Genomic DNA, 24,903 nt, shown 5'->3' with positions numbered 1-24,903 from the left:
CTAGACGAGGAATCCTTAAACGAGCCTTATACACCTGCAACTGAGCCTTTTCCTAACCTGCACAAAACAGAACTCACAGAGGTCATTCCATGCAAAGCCAACATTGATGTTAAACAGTTAATCTATTTACAAAAAATATATATATGCCTTTCACATCAGTTATATTACGACCCCATTTAGAATACAATCATATGACAAAGATATAAGACCACATTAAATTACCTCCATTATAATTATAAATTAAAGTTTTATCCACTTGGTTAAATACAGAACATTTTAATGAGTTAATATTGAGTACCTGAAATTTTCTTCATCTTCATTATCACTCTGTAGAAGATCATCATTCAACTCTTCATCTGACAAATCTGATTGATTCTATTTAAAATGAGAAATCTAATTAATCCACGTCACTGCCATAAAAAGACTTGTTACAAAAGTGCAAAACTCACACTGACTAGATTATTTCTGACCTTGTTATTAAAACATTTGCCATTCAGAAAGTTTTCTCAGTTTGATATAACCAGGAACAAAACTGAGAAACCCCACATGTAGCATACTCACTAACTATCCCAGAGTAATTCTTAGACGCACAGTCAAGTTAGTATAGCAGTAAGAATAATGATCATACTAATTCTAATTCCAACCTAAAAGGAAGGTCTGTTGGTGATGTCCTACACACAAAATTTTTCTAAAGCACAAAAAATAATGGTATCCTTGAGATTTTACTAAACTTAAAAGTATCCAAAAATCAAAGGACTTTTTAAAGAAAAAGGAAAAAAAAGTAATTGTAGAAGTACAGTATAAGCAGATTTAAAATAACTAGATTGCAGAATTGAAATAAGGGACTAGAACTTTGGTTTGTCCAGTACAGATGGCAAATTGAAATACATATGACCACTCCGGTCCTCACCACGCCTATTCATGACAGCCCTTTGCACTCATGGCACCAGTAAACAGAGACAGCCTGGTGATTTTGTCAGCAGGACAAATTTCTGTAGGTCCAGGTTTTAAGTTAAGTATCTTAGCTGGGGAAGAGGAGGGACACCTTCACACTGTCCTTCCCTATTAAAATTACTTCTGTGGTACATATAAATTACCATACTCCCTCCACAGAAAACCAAAGCCCCACCCCACATGGACTTTCGGGGGGATAAAAGACTTGGTTTTCTATTTAAAGACGAAACAAACAAATCAGCAGTTTTTCCCCAGCATTTTATAGCTTATAAAAATAGACTTCTCAAACTTGAATACTCTCTGTTAAGTTACAGTATGTTTGATGTAAGCCAAAAACATCGACTTATTAGTTCCTCTGCAGCTCACCACTGGCGTGAAACTGTGGTTGGTTCACTTGAGGCAAGGAGGGAGCTGCTGACAGAGAAGCAGACAGACTGCTCAACAGAGTCAAGACAAACTTTCACCTAGTTGCCCACATGTTCTGTCATCCCAAATGGGCCAGTTTTGAGTGACAGGAATGCCAGTAACAGGTGTGAGCCACGGCTGTCATAGGTAAACCTAGGTTTAGTGCCCAATTCATTAAATAAACCACTTTCAGGAAATCTTTAAAAATTAACGGTTCAATGAAAGCCCAACTTCATCCAAAAGGAGGCTGCTTCCTTGAGGTTTTTAGCTGAATCAAGTATTTGTCAAAAACCAGTGAAACAACCAAATCATTCACCAAAGGAGTATAGACTGTAATGGACCCCAATGGTCATCAATGTCACTTCTAAGTGCTGCAGACTCAACATTTTAATTCTGATCCTAATGAGTAACAGATGCAGGAGAGGATGATCAGAATGCCCACTTCATTAGTAAAGCTGGGATGGAGAGCGAGACCAAATCCTTGAGGCCAGAACTGGTTTTCAGCAGCGTCCCAATGAACTGAGCGAGGTCTCTCCCCAGCAGAAGTGGAGAGGCGAGGACTCTGCTCGGGAAGGTCTCCCACGAAGCAGGGCCAACAGAACCCGAGAAAGTCAGAGACAGCGGCCACGAATGCCAGTGAAACCCTTCTCCCAACCTCACCTGACAGCTAGTCATCCCTCCCGCGGGGAGAGAAGCAGCAGTAAGAAAGAGAAAGAACGGCGCTCTCCACTGCTTCTCCAGGACTTCCAAGACTGCAGAGCGCTCATGGGACAGGAGTTGAAACCTAGGAGAAATGGCCCCCCATGCCTTCTCCAGCCCAAAAGAGCCCTGGGTACACGGCAGAGCTCCTGCCCGCAGCTGCAGGGAAGCAGAGCTGCTCCAGGTGCAGTCACAGGCCGAAGGGCGTGGCCATCACAAGCTCGGCCAACTTCTAGAAGCTCTAATTGGGTCATACCAGCCTGCTTCATCTCACGTTTGCAACCTTTCATTTTACCTTATATTTAAAACTAGACCCTAACAACCTCGCTTCTTGACACAAACTTGTCCTCAAGTTGTCCCTGACAGGCTGACATTTTTGCTACACTCAGTACATAGTTTTGAGTAAAAGGAGAAACCATTAACCTCTCTGGTCAACCATCAGCCTAGAAGTCCTTCTCCAGACAAAGTTACACCTTTGCACACCCGTGCGGCAACCGGCGGGAAAAGAACTGTGGCCTGGCTACCTGCAGGCCAACAGTGCAGGAAGAAATGGGACACAGAGAGGAATGTGCCTTCAAGACTCCTACACCACATTCATGGATCAGACACAATGCCAATCATGCATCACAGAAGTTACAAGAAAACAGCATAGCTGGGTATTCCCCCTACCGTGAGTTCCTCGTCAACTATACTATAAATGAGATTAAAAGAAAAATTTAACCAAATCTGATAGTGTGGCCATATCATCTAAAAGTATGAGCTTGAGCGTAACTGTTGACAGTAAGAAGCCATTACAAACATCAAACTTTAAAGTTCTAAGCATAAAGAACTATCACATCAATTATATTTCAATTAAAACACGAACTATCTTGAAATTTAATGAGAATTGCAAGTGTTTTTAAACTGTTAATAAATATAAATAAAATAAAAAGTCACTTTAATCTTCGGATCTTTATTTCTATTTTTAACATGTTTTATAATGTACTAACTACTTTGGCAGAGTGATGTGATACACTCACACACAATACACGAATAGATACACATTAGAGATAACAGCTTCAAGTTTTTGGCTAATCAAAAAATTTTAGAGAAACCTATGTTTTAGACTTCTTCATTACCTGAATATTTGTATATTTAAGTCCATTTATCTTTAAACTTATCTCTAAATACTCCCAAAAAGTCAATTCCAGAACCAATATGCCAATATTAATCCCTAAATAATAACTTCCTTAAAAACAAGTGGTAGTTTTATTACCACTTTCACAAATGCAGTATATACTGGATGGAGTACCTTGGACAATGCAGGAACTAAAATGTTTATTTATTTAATAAAGGATTTATTGCTTGAGTTGTAAGTTATCAGAGAATTTATTAACAGATAAAACAGTCAGCTGTTTGTGTGCTTAAAAAATAATTCAGTTCACAAAATTTTAATCTGCCCCCAACTTCCCAGTAGTGCATACCACGCACAGGTACATCATTTTCAGCGTAACTAAGGGATCACTGGAAAGACCTGTCTTTCTTACCTTTTTGCCAGAGAGCAAATCTTCTCCAAGTAAGTCATCTTCAAGTTCACTGGAGAGAAAAGAAACAGACCGATGTGTCACCCAATGACACCAGGAAGATTGTGGAGGCTGGGAACTCACTCTACCCAGGACTTGAGCACTCTCACATTACGTTTGCTACACCTTTCCTTTCCTCTGTTAACAATGAAAACTAATTTTCAAATACATAGGGAACACTGATCCTTTAAGGATGAGAGGCTTTGCTAGAGAAAGTAGCTCTCGCTAGACCTCTAAGCTTAGTTTTTCACCTCAGTATAGAATCCTTTATTTTTTTTTTGGACCTGTTCAGTAACCACTAAAACAATAAACTATTATAAGTAATATCTGTGCTTTCTCTACCTTTAAAAATCTACAAAGCATAGGAAAAGATACCAACACCATTAACTAAGAAAATTAAAAATGAAAACCACTGATACAGTCTGACACTCATCAAACTGCAAAAAATGAAAAAATAAAAACATGAGAAAATAATGTTGATGAGGACACACAAATAACCATGGTAACTAAGGGAGATGTCCGTGCACCACAGACGTCCTCTTAGTCACCTGCAGGCTTGGTCAGCACGGGAACAGCGGGAGCAGACTTTCTCCCAGAACATACTTCTTAGCAGTCTGCATGCTCTTCTCGCAGATACTGTACGTAAGTTTTATATTTTAATTAAAAAGGAATAAACAAAACCATACAGGAAAAGATTAGACAGTTAATCATATTACCTACAAAAACCTATTTAGAGACTGCTTATCGTTCAAGGGAACACATGCCACAGACTGGGAGGAGATCTCTACAAGCACAAAAAATAAATTTCCCTAAATATAAAGAATCCTGAAAATCAAGACTGACAGCCCGAAAGAAAAACAGGCCTAGATATGAAAAGAAATTGACAGAAGAGAAAACCCAAATGATGGCTAACCTGTCAGGACAGACTTTTTACATATTATTCAGCTCCCCACCCACCAGGGTCTTTTAAACAAAACCAGTTATCACTGCCTCCCTGCAAGACCTTTTCTTTCACAGGTGACTTTGTCCTCAACTCTTAAGTCACTTCTTTATAGGCTAAGAGTCACTGCAAAGTCAAGCACTTGGCAAAGGCTCTAAGAAGTCGTTCCCAGCACAGAAGATTCTGTGAGACTCCAGGACCTCCAGTGCTGCAGCAGGAGCCAGGTCCTGCTCTACAGCACTGTGTCATCGCTGTTCTTCTTTACATCAGACGTTCTGACTGCGAGCCAAGGTCACTTCCACGTTTTCAGGACAGTATTTAAAATGGGAAGATGATTGTGCATACAGAATCATCAGCATTTGAGAGTCCCACCACCCAGACACTGACCATGGACTTCCCCCAGCACACATCTCTCCACGTGGTGCCTGAGCTCCTTACTGCAAGGAATCGCTACACTGAACTAACCCCTCCTATTACCGGGACTTCCCTTATACTGTGTGTGCGTGCGCTCGCATGTGCGTGTGTATGTGCACACGCATGCATGCCTAGACACGTGACATATTTTCATCTTCATTAGGAGTTAGGGAAATGCAAATTTAAATTACAGTGAGATACCATTCTACACATATTAAAATGGCAAAGATTTTAGAGTCTACCCAATACTTGATAGGATGTGGACAACAGGAACTATAGCAGACAAGGACTCCAGCAATAGTCCTGGGTGTCCATCACATGAACCCATCAATGTACAGAAACACAGCGAGAGACGAGACAGTGTGGCCCGGAGCGGGGTCACCAGAACTGCCTCTACCTGGAGCACCAGCCTGCTATCAGCCCACTGGACCTGGGAAGAGCCCCAGGCAGCCAGCACCCTGTGCTGGGAGATCTCTGCACCGCTGAGGGGCAGGAGACAAATCAGCAGACTGACACAAGCAGGGGTGCGTACCTGTCCCAGTCCTCATCAGCAGCCCTTCGCCTCCATGACCGCTCTGCGCCAGGTTTGTCAAACTGGTCAAAGTCATCATCTGTGCGGGAGAAGCCACGAAAAGTCAGTCTTCCCAAATTAACACACATCCACATATTCAAATGCTGAAAACAGCCATTCCTCTGAGGATTTCTGGTATGGCATTTTCAAATACACAAGTCTCATACATAACTCTTATACATACTTTATACATTTTTAATGATTAAAAAATGTTCAAGTACAAAGCTACCTGAAGAAAATCAATTTATTGAACATTAGGCAAGAAAAACCACTATCAGTTTTAAGTCATAAATTTTAATAAAATAATTTCTTTATAAAATGATTTCTAAGTCTCTTTTTTACTACAACTACACAAAAGAAAAAAATTGCCAACTTGCTAGCAGTTACAGTACTTTTCATCTTTACATTTTTTCAAATGAAGCATGGAGACAAAACCTTACTTAAGGGATTGGTCACCATAATGCGGAGAACTGCTCACTGACAGGATCTGACACAAGCCAGTACACACAGTGCACCCTGAACCCCGCAGGGATGGGCGCTGAAACCCACCACCCCCATGCAATTGAGATCCACACATAATTTTGGTCTCTGCCAAAATTTACCAGTCATCACTCAGCATCAACGGGAGATTGGTTCTAAAAACCCTACAGATACCAAAATCCATGGATGCTCGAGTCCTGTACACAAAATGGCCCAGCATAAGGCACACAGTCTGCCCTCTATATCTTGGGGCTCCCAACCACAAATCAAAAATACCATCTTTCATCGTGGTTGGTTGAATCTGCAGATGCAAAACCAGTGGATACCGAATGGCAACTACATATTTATTGAAAAATATCAGCCCTGGACGGTTTTCTCAGTGGATAGAGCATCAGCCCAGTGTGTGGATGTCCCGGTTTCAATTCCCAGACAGGGCACACAGAAGTGTCCATTTGCTTCTCCATCCTTCCCTCCTCCTTCCCCCACCCCTCTCTCTTCCCCTCCTGCAGCCATGGCTTGATTGGAACGAGTGTGCCCCAGGTGCTGAGCATGGCTCCATGGCCTCCGCCTCAGGCACTAAAAAAATGTCTCCAGTTGCAACAGAGCAAGGGCCCCAGATGGGCACAGCATCACCCCCTAGTGGGCTTGCCGGGTGGACCCCGGTTGGGTGCATGCGGGAATTTGTCTCTCTGCCTCCCTGCCTCTCACTAAAATAATAAACAAATAAGTAAATAAATATCTGTATATAAGTGGACCCAGGCAGTTCAAACCCATGTAGTTCCAGGATCAACTATACTTTTAAATTCTCTAGTAGCCACATTTAAAAGGTAGAAGAAAAAAAACACAAAACTTTAACAAGCGAATCTTTAAAATATATATTATTTAACCCAGAATATCCAAAAAATATCATTATAGCATGTAATTAGTGCAAAAGATATTTTACATTCTCCCCTAAGTATCTTTTTTGCACACACAGCACATTTCATAACTTCATTTTTAATTTACTTTCATTATTTGGAAAATCAGAGAACTAGAATTCAGGTGTTTTATCTTAAACACATACACACGCCGCAAGGAGGCTTGAGAAGCAGCAGCACACCGACGCCTCCCCAGAGTCTACTCAGGGGAGCCAGATGATATAAACACCAACAAAGCCTCAGGAATTTTTCCAATCTGGGGTTGGGATTAACCAATGAAGCTCCAAAAAGAAAATATATACCAATTCCTACTATATGCTACACCAAACTGAATTCGTACTTCTAGCACCCCAAGAACAGAAGATGTTAAAGAATCAGTATTTTTGAGGAGCCCCACCAACCCAATGCCTGTGGAATGGTCAAATTATTTTTATGGAACAACTATCTAAAGTCTCTGAAATTGATCCTAAAGGCAAACATCAGGTGAAAAACAATTACTCAAGAAATTACTCAATTATGGTGCACCACACATTCACAGATAAAAAAAGAGACAAATCTAAAGCCACGATTACAGAACTAAGGAAAGGCATGATAATGTTGCAGCAAACAGACAACCTACATAAACAAACTATTAAAAAGAACCAAATTCTGGAATTGAAAAATAACTGTGGGACCCTGGATGGGTAGTGCTCAGTGATAGAGCACCATCCCGGTACACTGAAGTAACAGGCCACCCCCCCACCCCCCACCCCCCACCCCCATCAGAGCAATTACAAGAGGACATCAATGAGTGCACAGCTAAACAAACAACTAAGTGGAACGAAGAGTTGATGGGAATAGAAAGAAAGGAAAATAACTGTGGGGCTCACTAGTAGATGTAAACTGAAAGGAACCCATAAATTTGAAAATAGATCAATAGAGACTGTCCAATCCAAAAAAACACAGGTGCACATAGAACACTCTATGTGTACGTTTTGCCATAAAACAATTCTTAATGAAATTTAAAAGGCCAAAATCATACAAAGCCTTGTCTCTAAGTAAAATAAAACTAGAACTCAATAAATAATTAAAGAAAAACTGGAAAATTCACAAGTATGTGGAAATTAAACCAAGAGATCAAAGAAATAACTAGGGAAATGAGAAAATACTTTGAGACACTTAAACACAGAATGCAGCAAAACTGGCACTTGGAGGGAAATTCATGGCTGTAATTTTTTTCCTAACTGTTAAACATATTAAGCTATTAATAAGCCTGACCTGCGGTGGTGCAGTAGAGAGAGCGCTGACCTGGAACGCTGAGGTCACCGGTTCAAAATCCTGCACTTGCCCGGTCAAGGCACACACGACAAGCAATCAATGAACTAAAGTGAAGCAACTATGAGTTGGTACTTCTCATTCCCCCCTACCACCTCTCTCTGTAAAATTAATAAATAAAATCTTTTTTAAAAATTGTAAGCAATTAATTCAAGCATTTTTTTTTTAAAAGTCTGTAGATCAAACAAAATACACCTCTGGACTGTTCTGCAAGCATCCAAAGTACGACCTGTGAGAAAAACAAATAGAATTAAAGCACCTATTTTCACTGCTTTTCCTTCTACCTCTTGCTGGACTTTCAGTCAAAGTCATATTTTATATTTATTTTCTAAAGGGTTTCTATGTTACTTTTCCTTCCCTCACAAGATTATATACTTCCTGAAAACAGAGTGCATTCCCTAGCTGTGAAAACATAAAGTCCCAATACCTTATAAGCACAGTGTTGCCCATAGCTTTTTTCACATTAGTACACAGTGAAGGAATTAACTGTCACAATCACCTTTGGCTGATATTGCTAATAAATTACAGCACCAATAATTCTGTTGAAGCTAGAAAATCCTTCTGCCAAATTAGCTGGTAACAATCACCTACAAAAACTGCTTAAAATTATACAATCCTTGACCCCACCCTGATCTAATTCAGTGGGCTCTATTTTTTGTTTTTAAAGCTTCCCATTAATTCTAACAGACAGCTATGGCTGGCAATCCCTGTGGGCCCGGTCAGTCACTATCCATCAGAGCACACACTTCAGAAGAAAACTGAACTGCAATCTTGCCACATAAACACTTCCTGGAGTGAGGTAAATTCCACAAGTCAAAATTAGAAGCCAGGATCCTGCAAAAATAATATAAGTCCAAGAAAAAAAAATTGGCTATAAAATTATTCCAAAATAAGGAAGTGCAAATTAAGCAACAAAAACTATGATTAGAGCTGACGCCATGAAACTTGTACCCTTCCATTTGTTCGACAATTATTTCTTGAGCACTTAATATATTCAAGTATTATTCTACACACTTGGCACACAGCAGTATATGAGATAACAAAAACCTTGACCCTTGAATAGGTTACAGTCTAACAGGAAGAGACAAACAATAACCCCAATACATATATACATGTATGTAATCTAACTTAAGGTCTTTAGTAGGGAAAACGGAGCAGGTGAGCTCAAAGCTGACTACGGCCTGTTTATGAACACTAAGTGTGTATGGAAAACAGTATGCCAGTTCAATTACACAGTGTATATAGCTGCTTTCAAGCTCCACAGACAGAGGAATTCCAACAGAAGCAATGTGGTCCACAGAGCCTACTTTGGGCCTTTACCAAGTCTGCCAATCTTTGCTCTATTTCAGAGATTGTCAACCTTTTTCATCTCATGGCACATGTAAACTAACTACTAAAATTCTGCATTACACCAAAAAGTTTATTTTTTGCCAATCTGACAAAAAAAAAAGATATAATTTTGACTGATTTACAAAAATAGTTAATTACCTACCCCTTTCTGCTCCAAAGTGACTTTTTTTAAAAATCCAGTGCCTATACAGGATTTCTGGAACCAAGAATTAACCAATCAGACACAACCTTATTATACAACATGACCAATAAGATGCAACTCTATTCTATATCTATATTTATGGTTCAAGACAGAGCCTTCACATTGGATGGCTATTGTTGTGCTGGCTGTTGTCATTTTTTTTACTTGACAATCTAAGGGAAAAAGAGGTCAGTGCCCCTGACTAAATAGGTATTGCATATTTTAAAAATTGTGTCACACCAGTTGAAAATCACTGCTGTACCCCAAAGTTTCTCAGCCTTCTTTCTTTTGCTTCAACACCCTTCTAATGTATTCTGAACCACTAGAAGAGTCAACATTCCACATTTTACTGGAAGTAACCCAACCCTTTATTTAAACAGTAACTAGAAAAAAGGATCAGGGTCATTCATGTTCAAGAACTCTGAAAGTGAGCATATTAGCCCTAGAGTAGGCAGCCAAGCAAAATTTTCAGAGAGAGTCCCCACATCATATTGCTTGGATAATAATTTCTAATCATTGTTTTAGGGCCCCCGGGCAGGTCCTCCATAGCATGGACTTCCTGTTTTGTTTATGCAGTGGCGTAGCCACGGCCATTCATCTTACAACTGACTTTCCTCTTCCTGTGTTGGGAAATCAATCACAGTAAGAGTCCTGAGAGATCTCAGGGCTCTGCCTTCCAACATGGAAGCTATCAAAGCTGGACACTTGAGTTCTCTCTCATCATGGGCAGCCTGGAAGAGGATGAGTAGTCTGAACTCAGCAAACTGGGTGCTCCCATCTGGACCTAGAATTTATAGATAAAATGACACCCATTTCTTTTCACTAGAATCGAGACCCTCTTTATAAAAAACTGAATCCTTCTAAAATGCCAAACATCAGCCACTAAACTGGTGAAGATTAAGAAATGTCAAAGAAGGGGAGAAAGTACTTCCACCAATCTCTTTTCCTCCTACAGACATAGCAACAGTGGTGCTGGCTGTGGTCACTGGGTTCCCAGTGCAGAGAATGCCAGCAACATACTTTCCGGGGGCTCCTTCCCCATGGCTTCTGGGTGAGTCTGCCAGGCAAAGCATTCACACTCACCAGTTGTTCTCAGGCAGAAGCGGGACACACACACAAGGCAAGGAGAAGTACGCAGAGGTTAGTGAGCTCTTGGAAGCCATGTGCTATGTCTGGGCTTGTAGGAGCTGTGATGTTCAGCAGTGGCTTCTCAAGTCTCCGTACCATCAAAGTCAGCACCTCCAATGCAGCAGGCCGAGACAACCAAGGGAGCGTTCCCACATCCTCCGTCACAGGGGCTTCCAGGCAAGGACCTGAGATAACATCCCTTCCAAGGGCTGTAGAAGCTTCTGGTTCCTGTATGAAAACCCTCTGGAACGCCCACGTATGCAGCACTACTGAGCTCAACGTGAACACAGGCTCCACTTGACTCCAACAAAGCTGGCATTTTTACCTTCGCTTTCTCGTTTGATGCACTCCAAATCCTTGTTTTACAGATGTTAAAACTAAGACTGCCTGACCTGCGGTGGCGCAGTGGGTAAAGCGTCGACCTAGAACACTGAGGTTGCCGGTTCTAAACCCCGGGCTTCCCTGGTCAAGGCACATATGGGAGTTGATGCTTTCTGATCCTCCCCCTCTTCTCTCTCGCTATCTCTCTCTCTCTCTCTCTCTCTCTGTCCCCTCTCTAAAATGAATAAATAAAATCTAAAAAAAAAACAAACTAAGACTAACCAAAGCTCGCAAATAGCAAATCCAGATTTCAGCTCAGGTCTACCAGGTACAAAGAGCTCTTGAATTTACTCAGGAAACAACCATAGTAACACAGCCTCTGACTTCCTACGCTGAAATATCACCAGGCAGCCAGGGCTCTCTCCAGCTTAGGGAGGAAGGTCACTTATAAACGGCACCTACTATAATACATCACGCAGATAGAATCTCTCTGATGTAGAGGCTCCAATCTGGTGGCCTACAAGACACATCCGCTCTGAAAATTTTTTTTATTGACTTAGTTGCCAACAGTTTATAAACAGAATTGCATAGTATTTAAGTATAGTTGTAGAGTTCCATTTTCTCAAAAAAGGAAAATATCAAAAGTTGTAGGGCAGTAGAGCCACATTTATCATCCTTAAATCAGCTGAAAGTGACCAGCATGTGGTCAAACAGAATGAAAATTTCTGGTCCTAGCCAGGTAGCTCAGTTGGTTAGAGCATCATCCTGACATTCCAAGGTACTGGTTCGATCCCTGGTCGGGGAACTTACAAGAATCAAGCAGTGAATGCACGAGTAAGTGGAACAACAAATCAGCTTCTCTATCATGAAAAGAATATGCTGTTTAACACACACAACAATAAAGCAGTTAATTTCTAAAAATTATGAATGGGAACTTAATATATTATGAAGATGGAGAATTCAATAAACCGTATTAGAACTTTGAAAAGCCCCAAATTCACACCACACCCAAAACAAAATCCTTATGGAATAGAAGTTAAATATAAAAAAAGATACGGCCATAAAATATTAAAGCACAGAGGAACTCTTGGCATGGCAACCACACTACAAAAAGAACTTACAAAAAAACTATACAAATACCCTTGCGGGGTGGCTCAGTGGGTAGGGTAGAGCGCCATCCTAGTGCCCTGAGGTTGCAGTATCAGGACAGGGCACACACAAGAAGCAGTCAATGAAGACACAACTAAAAGGAACAACTAAGTGGAACGAGCTGATGCTTCTTTCTCTTTCTTCCTCCCTCTCTCTCTCAGGAAATTTTTTTTAACTACACAAAGAATTCTTTAAAATAATGAGAAAGTGATCAACCACTCAAAAAAAAAATACAAATGATACAGGCACACAGAAAAATAAATATGTTAAAACATAATTTCATCAGAGAAGGAAGGAAATACATTGTATATTACAACACTGAGGCTATTCTGTCTTTTAAAATTACCAATGTAAAGAATCCTTAAAAAGCTTATGGGTGCCCTGGCCGGTTGGCTCAGCGGTAGTGTCCGCCTGGCATGCGGGGGACCTGGGTTTGATTCCCGGCCAGGGCACATAGGAAAAGTGCCCATTTGCTTCTCCACCCCCCCCCCCTCCTTCCTCTCTGTCTCTCTCTTCCCCTCCTGCAGCCAAGGCTCCATTGGAGCAAAGATGGTCCGGGCGCTGGGGATGGCTCCTTGGCCTCTGCCCCGGGCGCTAGAGTGGCTCTGGTCTCAGCAGAGCGACCCCCCGGAGGGGCAGAGCATCCCCCCTGGTGGGCGTGCCGGGTGGATCCCGGTTGGGCGTATGCGGGAGTCTGTCTGACTGTCTCTCCCCGTTCCAGCTTCAGAAAAGTACAAAAAAAAAAAAAAAAAAAAGCTTATGGGAAATGGGGTACTCTCATACATTACTGATGGAGAAAATAGAGTGGTATCAGTCTTTTATTTTGACAATATCTATCAAGAGAGTAAATATGGGCCCTGGCCGGTTTGCTCAGTGGTAGAGCGTCGGCCTGGCGTGCAGAAGTCCCGGGTTCGATTCCCGGTCAGGGCGCACAGGAGAAGCGCCCACTTGCTTCTCCACCCCTCCCCCTCTCCTTCCTCTCTGTCTCTCTCTTCCCCTCCCGCAGCCCAGGCTCCATTGGAGCAAAGATGGCCCGGGCACTGGGGATGGCTCCTTGGCCTCTGTCCCAGGCGCTAGAGTGGCTCTGGTCAAAACAGAGCGACGCCCAGGAGGGGCAGAGCGTCGCCCCCTGGTGGGCGTGCCGGGTGGATCCCGGTCGGGCGCATGCGGGAGTCTGTCTGACTGTCTCTCCCCGTTTCCAGCTTCAGAAAAAAAAAACAAGAAAAAAAAAGGAGAGTAAGTATGTGTAACTCATAACAGCATTTCCATTTGCAGTGGATTCTGCCCTTCACAAATACTTGCTTAAGCACACCAAGGTGTGTCCGTGGATGTCTGTGCCGTATTATCCACAGCCCTGAACAAGAAGAAAGACGGAGTTGAAAAATGGTGGCCCGACCACACTCCCCACTGGAGACACGAAGCTCCCTGGGCCGCACCCTTCAGGGAACAAAGGGACCGGAGCACGCCACCAGGCGCCATTTTACCCACAAAGGCCGGGTGGCTGTGAACGTGTCCGGCCACAGGCACAGCAGACCGAAGTAGGGTTCCTACAGAAAACACTTCCAGCTCCTCCTACTCACTCCTGCGGCAGATCCACAGTCTGCGCCAAGACTGTGGAGAACGGCGTGGAATACACAGGCGACCCGCGGACCTTCATGGACTTACCGACCACCAGGAAAGGGGACTTCCTATATATAAGAAGAAAATAAATAACATTGGAGTAAATGTCTGAGAAAACAGGGAGTCAGAGACTGGGAGAGAGCCCGGAGCGGGCAGTGCACGTACTTGGCTCAGAACAAAAGCTCGAGAGCCCAGCTGGCGGGAGCACGGTGGGGTCGTGGCCAGAGCGTGGTGGATTAGTGGCGGAGACGTGGCCGGAGCCAGGCAGAGAGGCGGCAGAGACGTCCTGCGTGCGTGGCAGGGACATGGTAGAGACGCCACAAGACCTTGGCGGAGATGAAGCAGAAGTACAGTGGTGACAAAGCAGGAGCGTGACATGGCGGAAATGTAGGAGTATGATAGTGACGTGGCACAAACATGGCGGGAGCGTGGTGACGTAGGGACTGACGGGACGTGGTAGGAGCGTGGCAGGGACGTGTGACGTAAGAGACTGACGGGGACGTGGTGAAGTCATGCTGATAGTGTGGCAGGGACGTGGTGGGGACATGGCGGGGTGCATGGTGGGGACATGGCGGGGAGCATGGCGAAGACATGGCGGGAGTTTGACGGAGACATGGAGGGGCCGGAGCAGGGCCGTGCTTTGGAAGAGCACTGGGCACCAAAGCAGCAGTTCCCACACACTGTGGACGAAGCTATCCCCACAAGTTGTACCCACTGCCATACAGTGGAAGTGACCAAAGAGAACAACGAGAGAACTGGCAACACCATTCTGGGGGTCCCGTGCCATGACACCCCTGCCCACAGCAGAAGCACTGTCGGTGCAAACGCGCTGTGGAGACCCGGGGATTCCCAGGCCGCTCCCAGAATGCCCAAACACACCGCTCTGATCCCCGAAGATGACCATGCGAGGGAGGGAACGCGTGTCAAACACACACGCACACCTCCACCTGACATCCAAGTAGCCAACAGCCAATGACACCGCCGAAGCCACGCGTCCGCGTCTGCACCTGCACAAAGGCTTTGACGTTTCCGCCAAAACCCCAGGCCGGTGACCCGGCGGGAGAAAGGCTCTGGACTCGACACGCGTGGGTATGTTTCCATGACGACCGCTCCGCTCATCGACCCGTCTATCCAACCTCCGACTAATCCTACAAGTCACTTCCAACTATTCTAATGTAGTAAAAGTATAAAAATTTTAAAAAGCCCTCCATCAGCAAAACGTGATTTCGCCAGAAAGCGACTTTCTGCGATGGTAGCGTCAGGTGTCCCATCACAATCACTCCCGCTCGCAGAACGAAAAGAAGCCCCCGGAGAAGCGGCCTCCTTATCTGCGCCGTGGATCCTGGCCCCTCCGTGCGAGAGGCGGGCGCGACCCGCTAACAGATCTCCATCGCGTGGACACAACCGGCCGAGGGGATCCTTAGGAGCGCTTCGTGTCAGCAGCCCCCTCGCGACGGCGGGCCTGGTGGCTCCCCTCTTGGGCTGCACACCCACCCCGGTGCGGCGTGCCCTGCGGCGGTGACTCCCGCCCTAACCCGGGACGCGCCGGCCCCGCTCCCCGACGGTCCGCGCTCACAGGGCTGGTGCTCCGCGCGGACGCGACAGCGGCGCGGCCCACAGTGGCGCCTGGGGAAAGGCCGGGGCGCGGCAGGGCAGCGACGGGCGGCTCACGTACCTGCGGCGCCGGCTCCTCCGCCCGCTCCCAGCGCGGCCGCCATGCTGTTGCTGCGCCCAGCTTCAGCCTCGCCCCGCCGCGCCAGCTGGGGGGCCGAGGGGCGGCGAGCGAGGCGACGACTCCCAGCCACTCGGCCCTGTTCACCCGCGGGAAGAAAACAACAAACTACCGCAACATGGCCGCCGCCGCCGCCGCCGCCGCCGCGGTGCACGGCGGGATAATGGCGGCCGGAAAGCGCGGGGCGGACCCGCCCCTTGGAGGCTACAGCGTCTCTGAGCTGGGTCCCGGCCTCTGTCGTAAGCGCTTTGCAGCAGCTGGCACCGTGCTTTACGGCCGGCGGGTCCCTCGTTGGCGGTGGGAACGAGTAGGCCGCGAGTACCGTGGTGGGGCTGGAGTTTAATTTCTGTGTTTGGACAGGGAGGCGGGGAACTGGAGCGGGAGTAACCGCAGCGGAGACTGAAGAGGGAAAGGAGCGCACTGTCAGGGCCCGTGTCTGTCGGCTGGGCCGAGCATGACAGCGCATGCGCATTATTGGAACCGCGGCCGGGCATGCGCATTGCCTGGTTCTGCGGCTGCGAAGGGAGGACTTGTGGTGGGGCAAGTGCACGGTCCCCAGGGGCAGTGAACCTGCCTCCCACCGCTGCCCTTAGTTTCGGTTAGATACGGGAGGGTTAAGTAGAGCCTGAGTTTGCATTTCTGAGCAGCGAGACGAGAATAAAATGAGAGACACTCAAGTGACATGAAGTCAAGGGTATTGGAGGACCAGACAGTGATTTTGGAAGGCTGAGGGCTCCTTGGGATCAGGCATCCAAAGGTTTGTTTGAGTTGTTGGCAGGTGGATGCGGGGGAGGAGAAATATATTTGTGAGGAAACAGTATAATCAAATCTTAATGGTAGCAGCAAATGAGCAAACAAATAACCACAGGCAACAGATTGGTCACCAGAGGGAAAGAGGTGGAGGAGGTAGAAAGGTGTAAAAGGGATCAAATTCATGGTGGCAGAGGAGATTTGACTTCGGGTGATGAACACACAATGCAATGTGCAGAAGATGGATTATAGAATTGTACACTTGAAACCATTGTCACCCCAAGAAATTTAATTTTTTTTTTTTAATTTAAGGCAAAGCTTAAATTTTTAAAGCTAACTTTCTAAAATCAATCTTTTCCAGCATTGGGTTAAGAAGAAATATATCATGGGCTAGCAGTTCCACATCAAGTATATTCAGTTTGTGTGGTAGGTAGCAGATACATTTAAAGGAATTTTATAGAATAGGGTACAATGACCAAAAGAAATAAATTAATGGTAGAATCTGGTGGCCAAAAGAATGTTTAATTTAAAACATGTTCAATTTTTTTATATGTTTGAAATTTTTCATAATAAAACATTTGAAGAAACAAACAATCCTGGCTTAATAAAGAATGTAATACTCATCTAAAATATAAAAACAAAAAAAAAAGTATTTAAAAACACTTCAGTTTGATTCAACTGCGTGTAATCACTACAAAAATAAATAAACAATATGTTTGGCAAGCAAGGTCAGATAACTGTCTCCATCCCAAAGCACATTAACATACACAGATTTAAAGTGGCTTGCATATTTAATTACCTTCCCTAATTTTTTTGAGCCATGAAGGATAGAACTCCTAACTCAAAAGATATTTTCTAGAATGGTTTCACTGGTTATCTTGAGAAGGATGCTTCAAAAAAACTCATAGGGACAAAACAAGTTCATAGATACTTTGTAGCCGTATTGTATTTCAGGAAAACTATGTGTCTTGATTATAAGCTACTTGAAGCTAAGTTTTTCAGGGACAAGAATCTCTAAACATTTTTGGCCCAACACCCATTGGAAAAATGAGCATGGACATCAAATATTTGAAGATCTTGATAAATTATTGTGAGTAAAGGTTTAATAACCCCATTTTTCTTCTCCACTGACATATGGCTCTGCGAGTTGCCTTTCTACCTTCTTCCAGAAACCTGACAAAGGTGGAGTGTCAAGTGGGTTATAAAATAACATTTGTGTCACCAGTGCCCTGTGGCTAGAAAACTGCTTTCCTGGTGTGGAAGGAATGAATACTTTCTACACACTTGTCAGAAAGCCACACCTTTAGGCTGTCTTTTAACTGAGTGCAGCAATCTAATAAACTCAGGTAACTATTATACGAGATATGGGTTCCCATGGTTGAAGGGTTTCTAAGCCAGAGCAGCTCCCACACCCTAATATTGCTCCTAAGTTGCATTTTGGGTGCCAGAAGGCCCCTTCTGCATGGAGAGCTCATGCACACCTGTATGGATTGCAGCAGAGAGCACCTGGTGCTGCCTGGCCAGCATCAAGGGGTTCTTCTCTAACTTCCTAAATGAAGCTGCTACCACGTGGGCATGTAAATGCCTCCAAGTGAGCACTTAAAATTCCACACACATCTGCCTGACCTGTGGTGGCGCAGTGGATAAAGTGTCAACCTGGAAACTCTGAGGTTGCCGGTTCAAAACCCTAGGCTTGCCTGGTCAAGGCACATATGGGAGTTGATGCTTTCTGCTCCTCCCCCTTCTCTCTCTCTCTCTCTCTCTCTCCCCTCTCTATAATGAATAAATAAAATCTTTATAAAAAAAAATCCACGCACATCTTACTGGATTTTTAACAGCTTGGCTTTGGGTTTCTTGTTTTGTTTTTATGTTCAAAGTGAACAGAGAAGTTTTCCCCTCTTGTCAATACGTTGAACTGAGAATTCTAGGCCCCCTCTCTTGCCCTACAAAACAGATGCTGCAGAAACCTTTGTCATTGTTGTGTTAGTGGGGTTTAGAAATTAGAACTCCAAGGGAGCAAGAAAGAAAGAAAAAAATCCTGAGCAATATGTAGTGAGCATACAAGAAGAGGGGTCCCCTTTCCCTGGGGACCCCCCTTTTAGTACTGCTGATAGGAAATAAATCCTTGGCCCCTGTTGTGGAGAGAGAAGATGAACATGGGTTCCCAGATTAAGCCAGAGAGATTCTGGAAGGGCTGCCTCCAAGGATGGTTCCCATGTTTTTCATGGTTTAAGATCAACTATGAACTTACAGCCAACGATCACAACACACACAAGGGAAGAAACTATATGATAAGAGTAAAAAAACACAAAATACAGTATAGATTGACCTCCCAAGGACCTCAAATATTGGAATTATTCGACACTATATGAAATATTTTAGGAAATAAGAGATGGAAGTGAGAAATCAAGAGGAGACTCCGCACTGAGCAGAGAGAGCCTTGTAGCTTCCCTTTTTTCCAACCCTTCCCTCTCAATGGTCTCATCCTAAAGCCGTTGGAAGGCACTGATGGCTAGAGAGCAGGTGTGAGGGTGATGGGAGGTGTGTGCTGGTCCAAACCAGAGAATCAGATCCCAAACCCTGTAAGATGGCTGCCCTGTATGGGTTATCAGAACTCAACACAGTGAGGAGCACATTCCTGCAGACTGGCAGGTTGGAGCGAGGCTTCCCTGGCCAGAGGAAGGGAGGGGTCCCCCATGGGTGCTGTCCTGCACAGGGGTCACAAACTGGGCGAGTGACAAGAACATCACCCCCTAGTACTGTATTTGTATCCATGGCAGAAGTAAAATTGAGGAAGGAGAAGAAAGGAGTGCCTGACCTAACCTGTGGTGGCACAGTGGGATAAAGTGTCAACCTGGAACACTGAGGTCACCGGTTCTAAATCCTGGGCTTGCCTGGTCAAGGCACATACAGGAGTTGATGCTTCCTGCTCCTCCCCCTTCTCTCTCTCTCTCTCTCTCTCTCTCTCTCTCTCTCTCCACTCTAAAAATTGAATGATGTCTTTTAAAAATATTTTTTTAAAAAGGAGTAAGGTCGGTTTTTCCCATTTTGGATATATTGAGTTCCCACTGGTAGAAAAACTCACAGGCATGATGTCGGGAAGGTAGACAGAAACACTGGACTTGGGTCCTGACCCTGTGTCTAGGCAGCGGAGGCACAAAAGTGATGAAGGTGCTGCCCTGCACAGCCCAGGGAACCCAAGTCTGGCTTCTGCCACAGCTCTGCATAGTCTCTGTGAGAACAGCCCAGTCCTGCAGTGAATCTGCAAGACCAAATCATTAACAGCTGTTCTCAATGAAAGAAGTCACTGAGCCCCCAGATGAAACATGCCGTGCTCCAAAGATGCCACTGTCGTTCTAACAATACCCATGCATTTAATTCGTCAGTCATTGACTGTTGATCAGTGGAGAAATAGGGCCATGGATTATTACAGCTAAAAGAAATTAAGCTTTTGTTTATCATTGTGATTTAAGGCAAGTCTCAGGAAGGCATGCCTCCACAGGAGCCCTGAGCATTTGTGGGTGCCTTTTATGGTGTCTGACCTCACAGCAGTCCTTAGCTGCCTCATTTACATGTGAAAGGGAGACACTAATGTTTTGAAGGCACCTAGCAATGGACCAGGGTCACCTAAGCGCACTATGGAGTTCCTGTGGCTTTGAAAACTTGAGGAAGGGAACATGCCCTGTAAAGCTTTTTAAAAAGGGAGAGACCCTGCCCTGGCCAGTTGGCTCAGCAGTAGAGGATTGGCCCAGCATGTGGAAGTCCAGGGTTCGATTCCCAGCCAGGACACACAGGAGAAGCACCCATCTACTTCCCCTCTCCTTTCTCTCTATCTCTCTCTTCCCCTCCCACAGCCAAGGCTACATTGGAGCAAAGTTGGCCCAGGCGCTGAGGACAGCTCCATGGCCTCTGCCTTAGGCACTAGAATGGCTCCAGCCGCAATGGAGCAATGCCTCAGATAGAGCATCGCCCCCTGGTGGGCATGCCAGGTGAATCCTGGTTGGGCGCATGCGGGAGTCTGTCAGACTGCCTCCCACTTCTAACTTCAGAAAAATACAAAAAAACAAAATTTTTTTTTTAAAAAGGGAGAGACCCTTTGTCCCATTTCTTCTAGAAGATTAGGAATGTGAAACAGAAGGCACCACCACATCTTACGCCCCTCCCACCATCATCTTCAGAGACTACCCTTAGGGGTGAGCATGTAACCCAAGGAGGGTGGAAGCTGGGGGTGGAGGATGGCTTCCTCAGGACACTGGACAAGCTGGGGATGGAAGTCCCTTCCTTTCAAGCAGCGAGGCTGGAAGGAGTGTGGTCTGAAAGCTGGCCCTGGCCAAGTGCTTTCCCTAGGAACCCTAGGCTCCGCAGAGGGGAATGAAGAGGCAGGAAGGAGATACAGAGAGCCCAGAAATAATTTCTGGGAACTTCAAAGACAGGCTGATAACTTGTGCAACTTAGGGATGGAATTTTCACCGGCAGAAAATGAAAGGGAGGCGGGTCACGAGTTTCTGAGCAGAAGGTAAATACCAGCTGTGTACAGTCTAAACAAGCTTGTCCAAAAAGCATTCCCCTAACGTTTGTTCAACATTTCACTGACCGCCAGCCACTTGTCACCCAGCACGTGCAGTGCTGTGTCGTAACAGCAGTGTGCGAGGACTCTGGCCAGAGGAGTCTTCACTGTGGCTAAAGAAAGGAGGAAAAAAAGAGACGGATATGGAGCAAGTGACATCAGTAGCGGCATGGCGGGAGGTGCTTCAGGGGGTAACGGCACAACTGGGTAATCTGTGAAATCTCCAAACTCTGAAGTAACCCTCAAACAGGCCATGAAGGTCTTCTATGGGGAAAGTTGATCCAAAAAAGTTGGGGGTCCAAATTCTGTCCATCAATACAAACAAACAACTTGTGCACCTTGCATGTTTGCCAAGCGAGGGCTTATATGCCAAGCACCTGAATAGGTGTGAAATGGACTAATAAGAACTTGTGCCATGGAGAATCACCAAGGTCACCTGGAGATAGACAAACAGGAAACAAATAGGGGCACAATCCCAGCTTGATGGGAGCCTCAGGAGGCACCAACCCAACCGGGGCTGTCAAGGAAGGCTCCCAGAGGGTTTGAGGAACCGAGATTTGCAGAAAAGTTGTAAGCACCTGGATGGAGGGAAGGGCGGTCCAGTGCAGTGCTACGGGCATGGTAGACAGCCATCATTTCTCAACCCTGTGACCCAATATTTTTTAATACTTTAAAATAATTTATTTAAGCCCTGGCCAGTTAGCTTAGTGAAGAACATCTTTCCGATACGCCAAGGTTGCGGGTTCGATCCCCAGTTAGGGCACAAACGGCAAGTGACCAATGAACGCACAACTAAGTGGAACAACAAATGAATACCTCTCTCTTCTCTCTCTTAAATAATAATAATTATTATTATTTATTTAAAGGAGGAACTGAGGCCTGCATGGTGGAAGTGTGAAGGCAACCACTCAGCCTCTGCTTCAGAGTTTAGGGCAACGTACAGCCCCCACAGGAGTGTACGTCTCACAGGCAGGTAAACTAGAATGACAGGAGCCAGGTGTTAGGTAGTTTTCTGGGTTGGGGAGGGAGTGGTTTGAGGATATCTGTATCTACAAGTAGTAATCTTCTCTAGTGGAATTCTAGTAGACATGATTTTTGCCTACCCCTCTACATTTCTACTGAGGTTTTGTGTGTCTCAGATAGGTCAGCACCTCAGGATGCTGACCAGCTGGTCCACCCTACAGGCTGTGTGCCTCAGGCTTTCCTGTCAGCACAGTTATTCTTCATTGGTAATTACTAAGTATCTTGTGGGGAAATACTTGGAGACTGTACAAATATTTTGTTTCTGATCAAACACACACCCATTCATTTAGCATGTGTTGATGACTCTTGCCTGAATGGTAGTTATTATGTTTCCTGCTAAACCATGCTTTTGTAACTCCTTGAAAGTCTACAGTTATTACTTGTAAGAAAGAGCTTTCCCAGTTCTCCATTTATTTGCTTATTCAATCATTTATCGATGTCAGTATGGATTCATGGATTCTTATTCTACGAGTATAACCTATTATTATACTCAAATTGTCAAATTTGGCCACTGAAAAACCCTTCAATGTGGCTCTGGAATCCTTTCACTTTTAGCTTTAGAATATGTTGTGAAGCAAATGTTTGTGTCCCCCCCCCCAATGTATATGTTGATACCCTAACCCCCTGCGATATGGTATTAGGAAAAGGGAACTTCAGGAGGTGGTTAGGTTAGATGAGGCCATGAGTATGGGGTCCGCATGATGGGACTAATGTCCTCACAGAGAGAAGACACCAGAGCTCTGTCTCAGGCTTGCAAACACTCACAGGAAGGAGGCTGTCTGCAGCTAGAAGAGGGTCCTCACTGAGAACTGATTCTGCCCGCACCTTGATCTCAAACTTCCAGACCCGGGAGCAATAAATATGCCTATGTAGTGTAAGCCACCCAGGTCTACAGCAGTCAAATTACTGTTGTCCAAAATTACTTGGGCGAGTTCTTTTCTCACCCACCCCCTTTCCACATCGCCATGTTGTTTGTTCGTAATGCACTCAGGTTCACGGTTTTTGTTTGTAGTTCACTGGGGTTCTTTCCAGTCTGTACTGATTGATGGACTTTGGTGAAACACCGAGTCATCTCTAGAGTCAGAGCCATACAAAGGGTGGACCCTGAGAGGGCTCCCGCCCCTCCTTGGCCGGGTCCCACTCCTCTATATTTTTACTCCCTCCACCGTCTTCCATAGGAACAATCTCATTCAGTTCTGATTTCTCCTTTCGGCATTTCTTTCTTTTTTTTTATTTTTGCACCCATGAACAGATAACATTTTCTTTTTCTCCTTATTGCTTACGTGAAAGGAACTCCAGCATACACACAGACATACACACACACATGCACACATACACACACAGCACATACATGCATGCACACAATGCACAGTACACATATGCACACACATGCACACATAGCACATGCAAACATACACATGCACACATACGCACAAGTCCATACACACACATACTCACACTCATGTTCTCTCTCTCTTTTGCTAGCTCCCTGTGCTGTCTGGGATCTGGGAACTGTTGGTGGTACACTCCTCCCCCTCAGGTGGGTGACGGCCTGTGAGTCTCTGCCCCTTCTCCTGCTCTTTTCCTTGGGCACGCACCTCTGCCTTGGGTGCCATCAGCCCACGTGGGGAACACAGAGACCCCTCCGAGACATGAGAGCTGCAGTGGGAAACTCCCTAGCGGGGAGTTTTACAGCATAATGCTCCCAACAGCGGGAGAAGTACTCCGGGAGAAGTCCCATTATCTCGGAAGCCCTCCTACGGAATGATAGAAACAGATGGTTATGAGGCAGTGCCAGGGAAGCCCTCACCCTCAGCCCGATCTGGACACATGGTCGCACAATCCTATGCTGTTCGCACAGCACTCAGCCACAGACCACGTGTCCTACTTACCCATGAAACCACGAGAGCGTGGAGATGAAGACTTCTAAGGAAGCAGAAGGGAGAGGGGTCCTGCAACCTTTAAAACACTTTTAAGGTGTTTCCCAGCAGTGTTTACCGCTCCAGGATGGTGTCTGGAGAGGCACTCTTGGTCATAGGGAGGTACTCCTGTCACCGCAGATACTTCGGGAGCTTAAAGCCACCAGACCTGTTCTTCAGTTATGCATCACTTACTACTTGTACTTGTAAGTGAGTGATAAAATCAACCCAGTGGGTCATGACCAGCATTTTTTTTTTAATGAAACAGTGTAGAACAGATTAAAATGGATCAGAGTTTATTGCACCCAGCTATGATACTAGTTCATGAAAAATGATTGCTTCCTAGGTATAATGGAAAATTAACAGGACAGAGGCACTGGTCAAAAGTAAGCTTCGGATCCTACTACTCAAACCTCTGCTTGGGCTGCTGAATGAAATTAATTAGTGATCGGAACAACCCTGTTTCCCCCCTCTCGCCCCCCAAAGTACACACTGTAACCTCAGACAACACCTCTGTCCTTACCCAACAAAGTGTAAGGAAGCCTTCCTTATCTTTTCTGGTGGTGAAAGGGGCCCTTTGGTGCTGATGACACGGAGAAGGAGGGCGCCACCTGCAAGCTGCCTGGGCAAGGTCACTGGGCCCCCAGGACTGTTTTCTGACCTGTTACAGGGGCTCATTCATGTAAAGCCCAGTGGACTACCTTGGAGTGGTATAAGGACCCATTATGAGACAGAGACAGATATGCCTTCGAATAAAATTGATGCCCAAAAGGAAAATAGGCTATGTTAAAAAAATTCATAACTAGCTATTGTGAAACTTCGCATACTGGTAAAATACACAAACCATAAAATCTCCATTCTAACCACTCTGAAATGGATAATTCAGTAGCATTATAAACATTCACAT

At 45.0% G+C, this 24,903-nt stretch overlaps 1 protein-coding gene across 3 annotated transcripts in view; it reads right to left on the bottom strand.

Annotated features, from left to right (window-relative positions):
* RBM33 (RNA binding motif protein 33) overlaps positions 1-24,903 on the bottom strand; it is an 86,782-nt gene that overhangs the window by 47,323 nt on the left and 14,556 nt on the right. For 2 of the 3 annotated variants that reach the window (XM_066385587.1, XM_066385590.1), the window contains exons 1-4: positions 15,681-15,886; positions 5,507-5,585; positions 3,585-3,633; positions 299-375 (exon numbers count right to left, since the gene is read on the bottom strand). In XM_066385587.1, coding sequence (XP_066241684.1) covers positions 299-375; positions 3,585-3,633; positions 5,507-5,585; positions 15,681-15,723 — 248 coding nt within the window. In that variant the 5' untranslated portion in view covers positions 15,724-15,886. Of the gene's footprint in view, positions 1-298; positions 376-3,584; positions 3,634-5,506; positions 5,586-15,680; positions 15,887-24,903 lie in introns of those variants that run through there. The other variant, XM_066385589.1, reaches the window with a different exon arrangement.

The sequence above is a fragment of the Saccopteryx leptura genome, chromosome 5, assembly GCF_036850995.1.
Source record: "Saccopteryx leptura isolate mSacLep1 chromosome 5, mSacLep1_pri_phased_curated, whole genome shotgun sequence".
Taxonomy (NCBI): Eukaryota; Metazoa; Chordata; class Mammalia; order Chiroptera; family Emballonuridae; genus Saccopteryx; species Saccopteryx leptura.
This window is presented reverse-complemented; position numbering and strand designations above follow the sequence as displayed.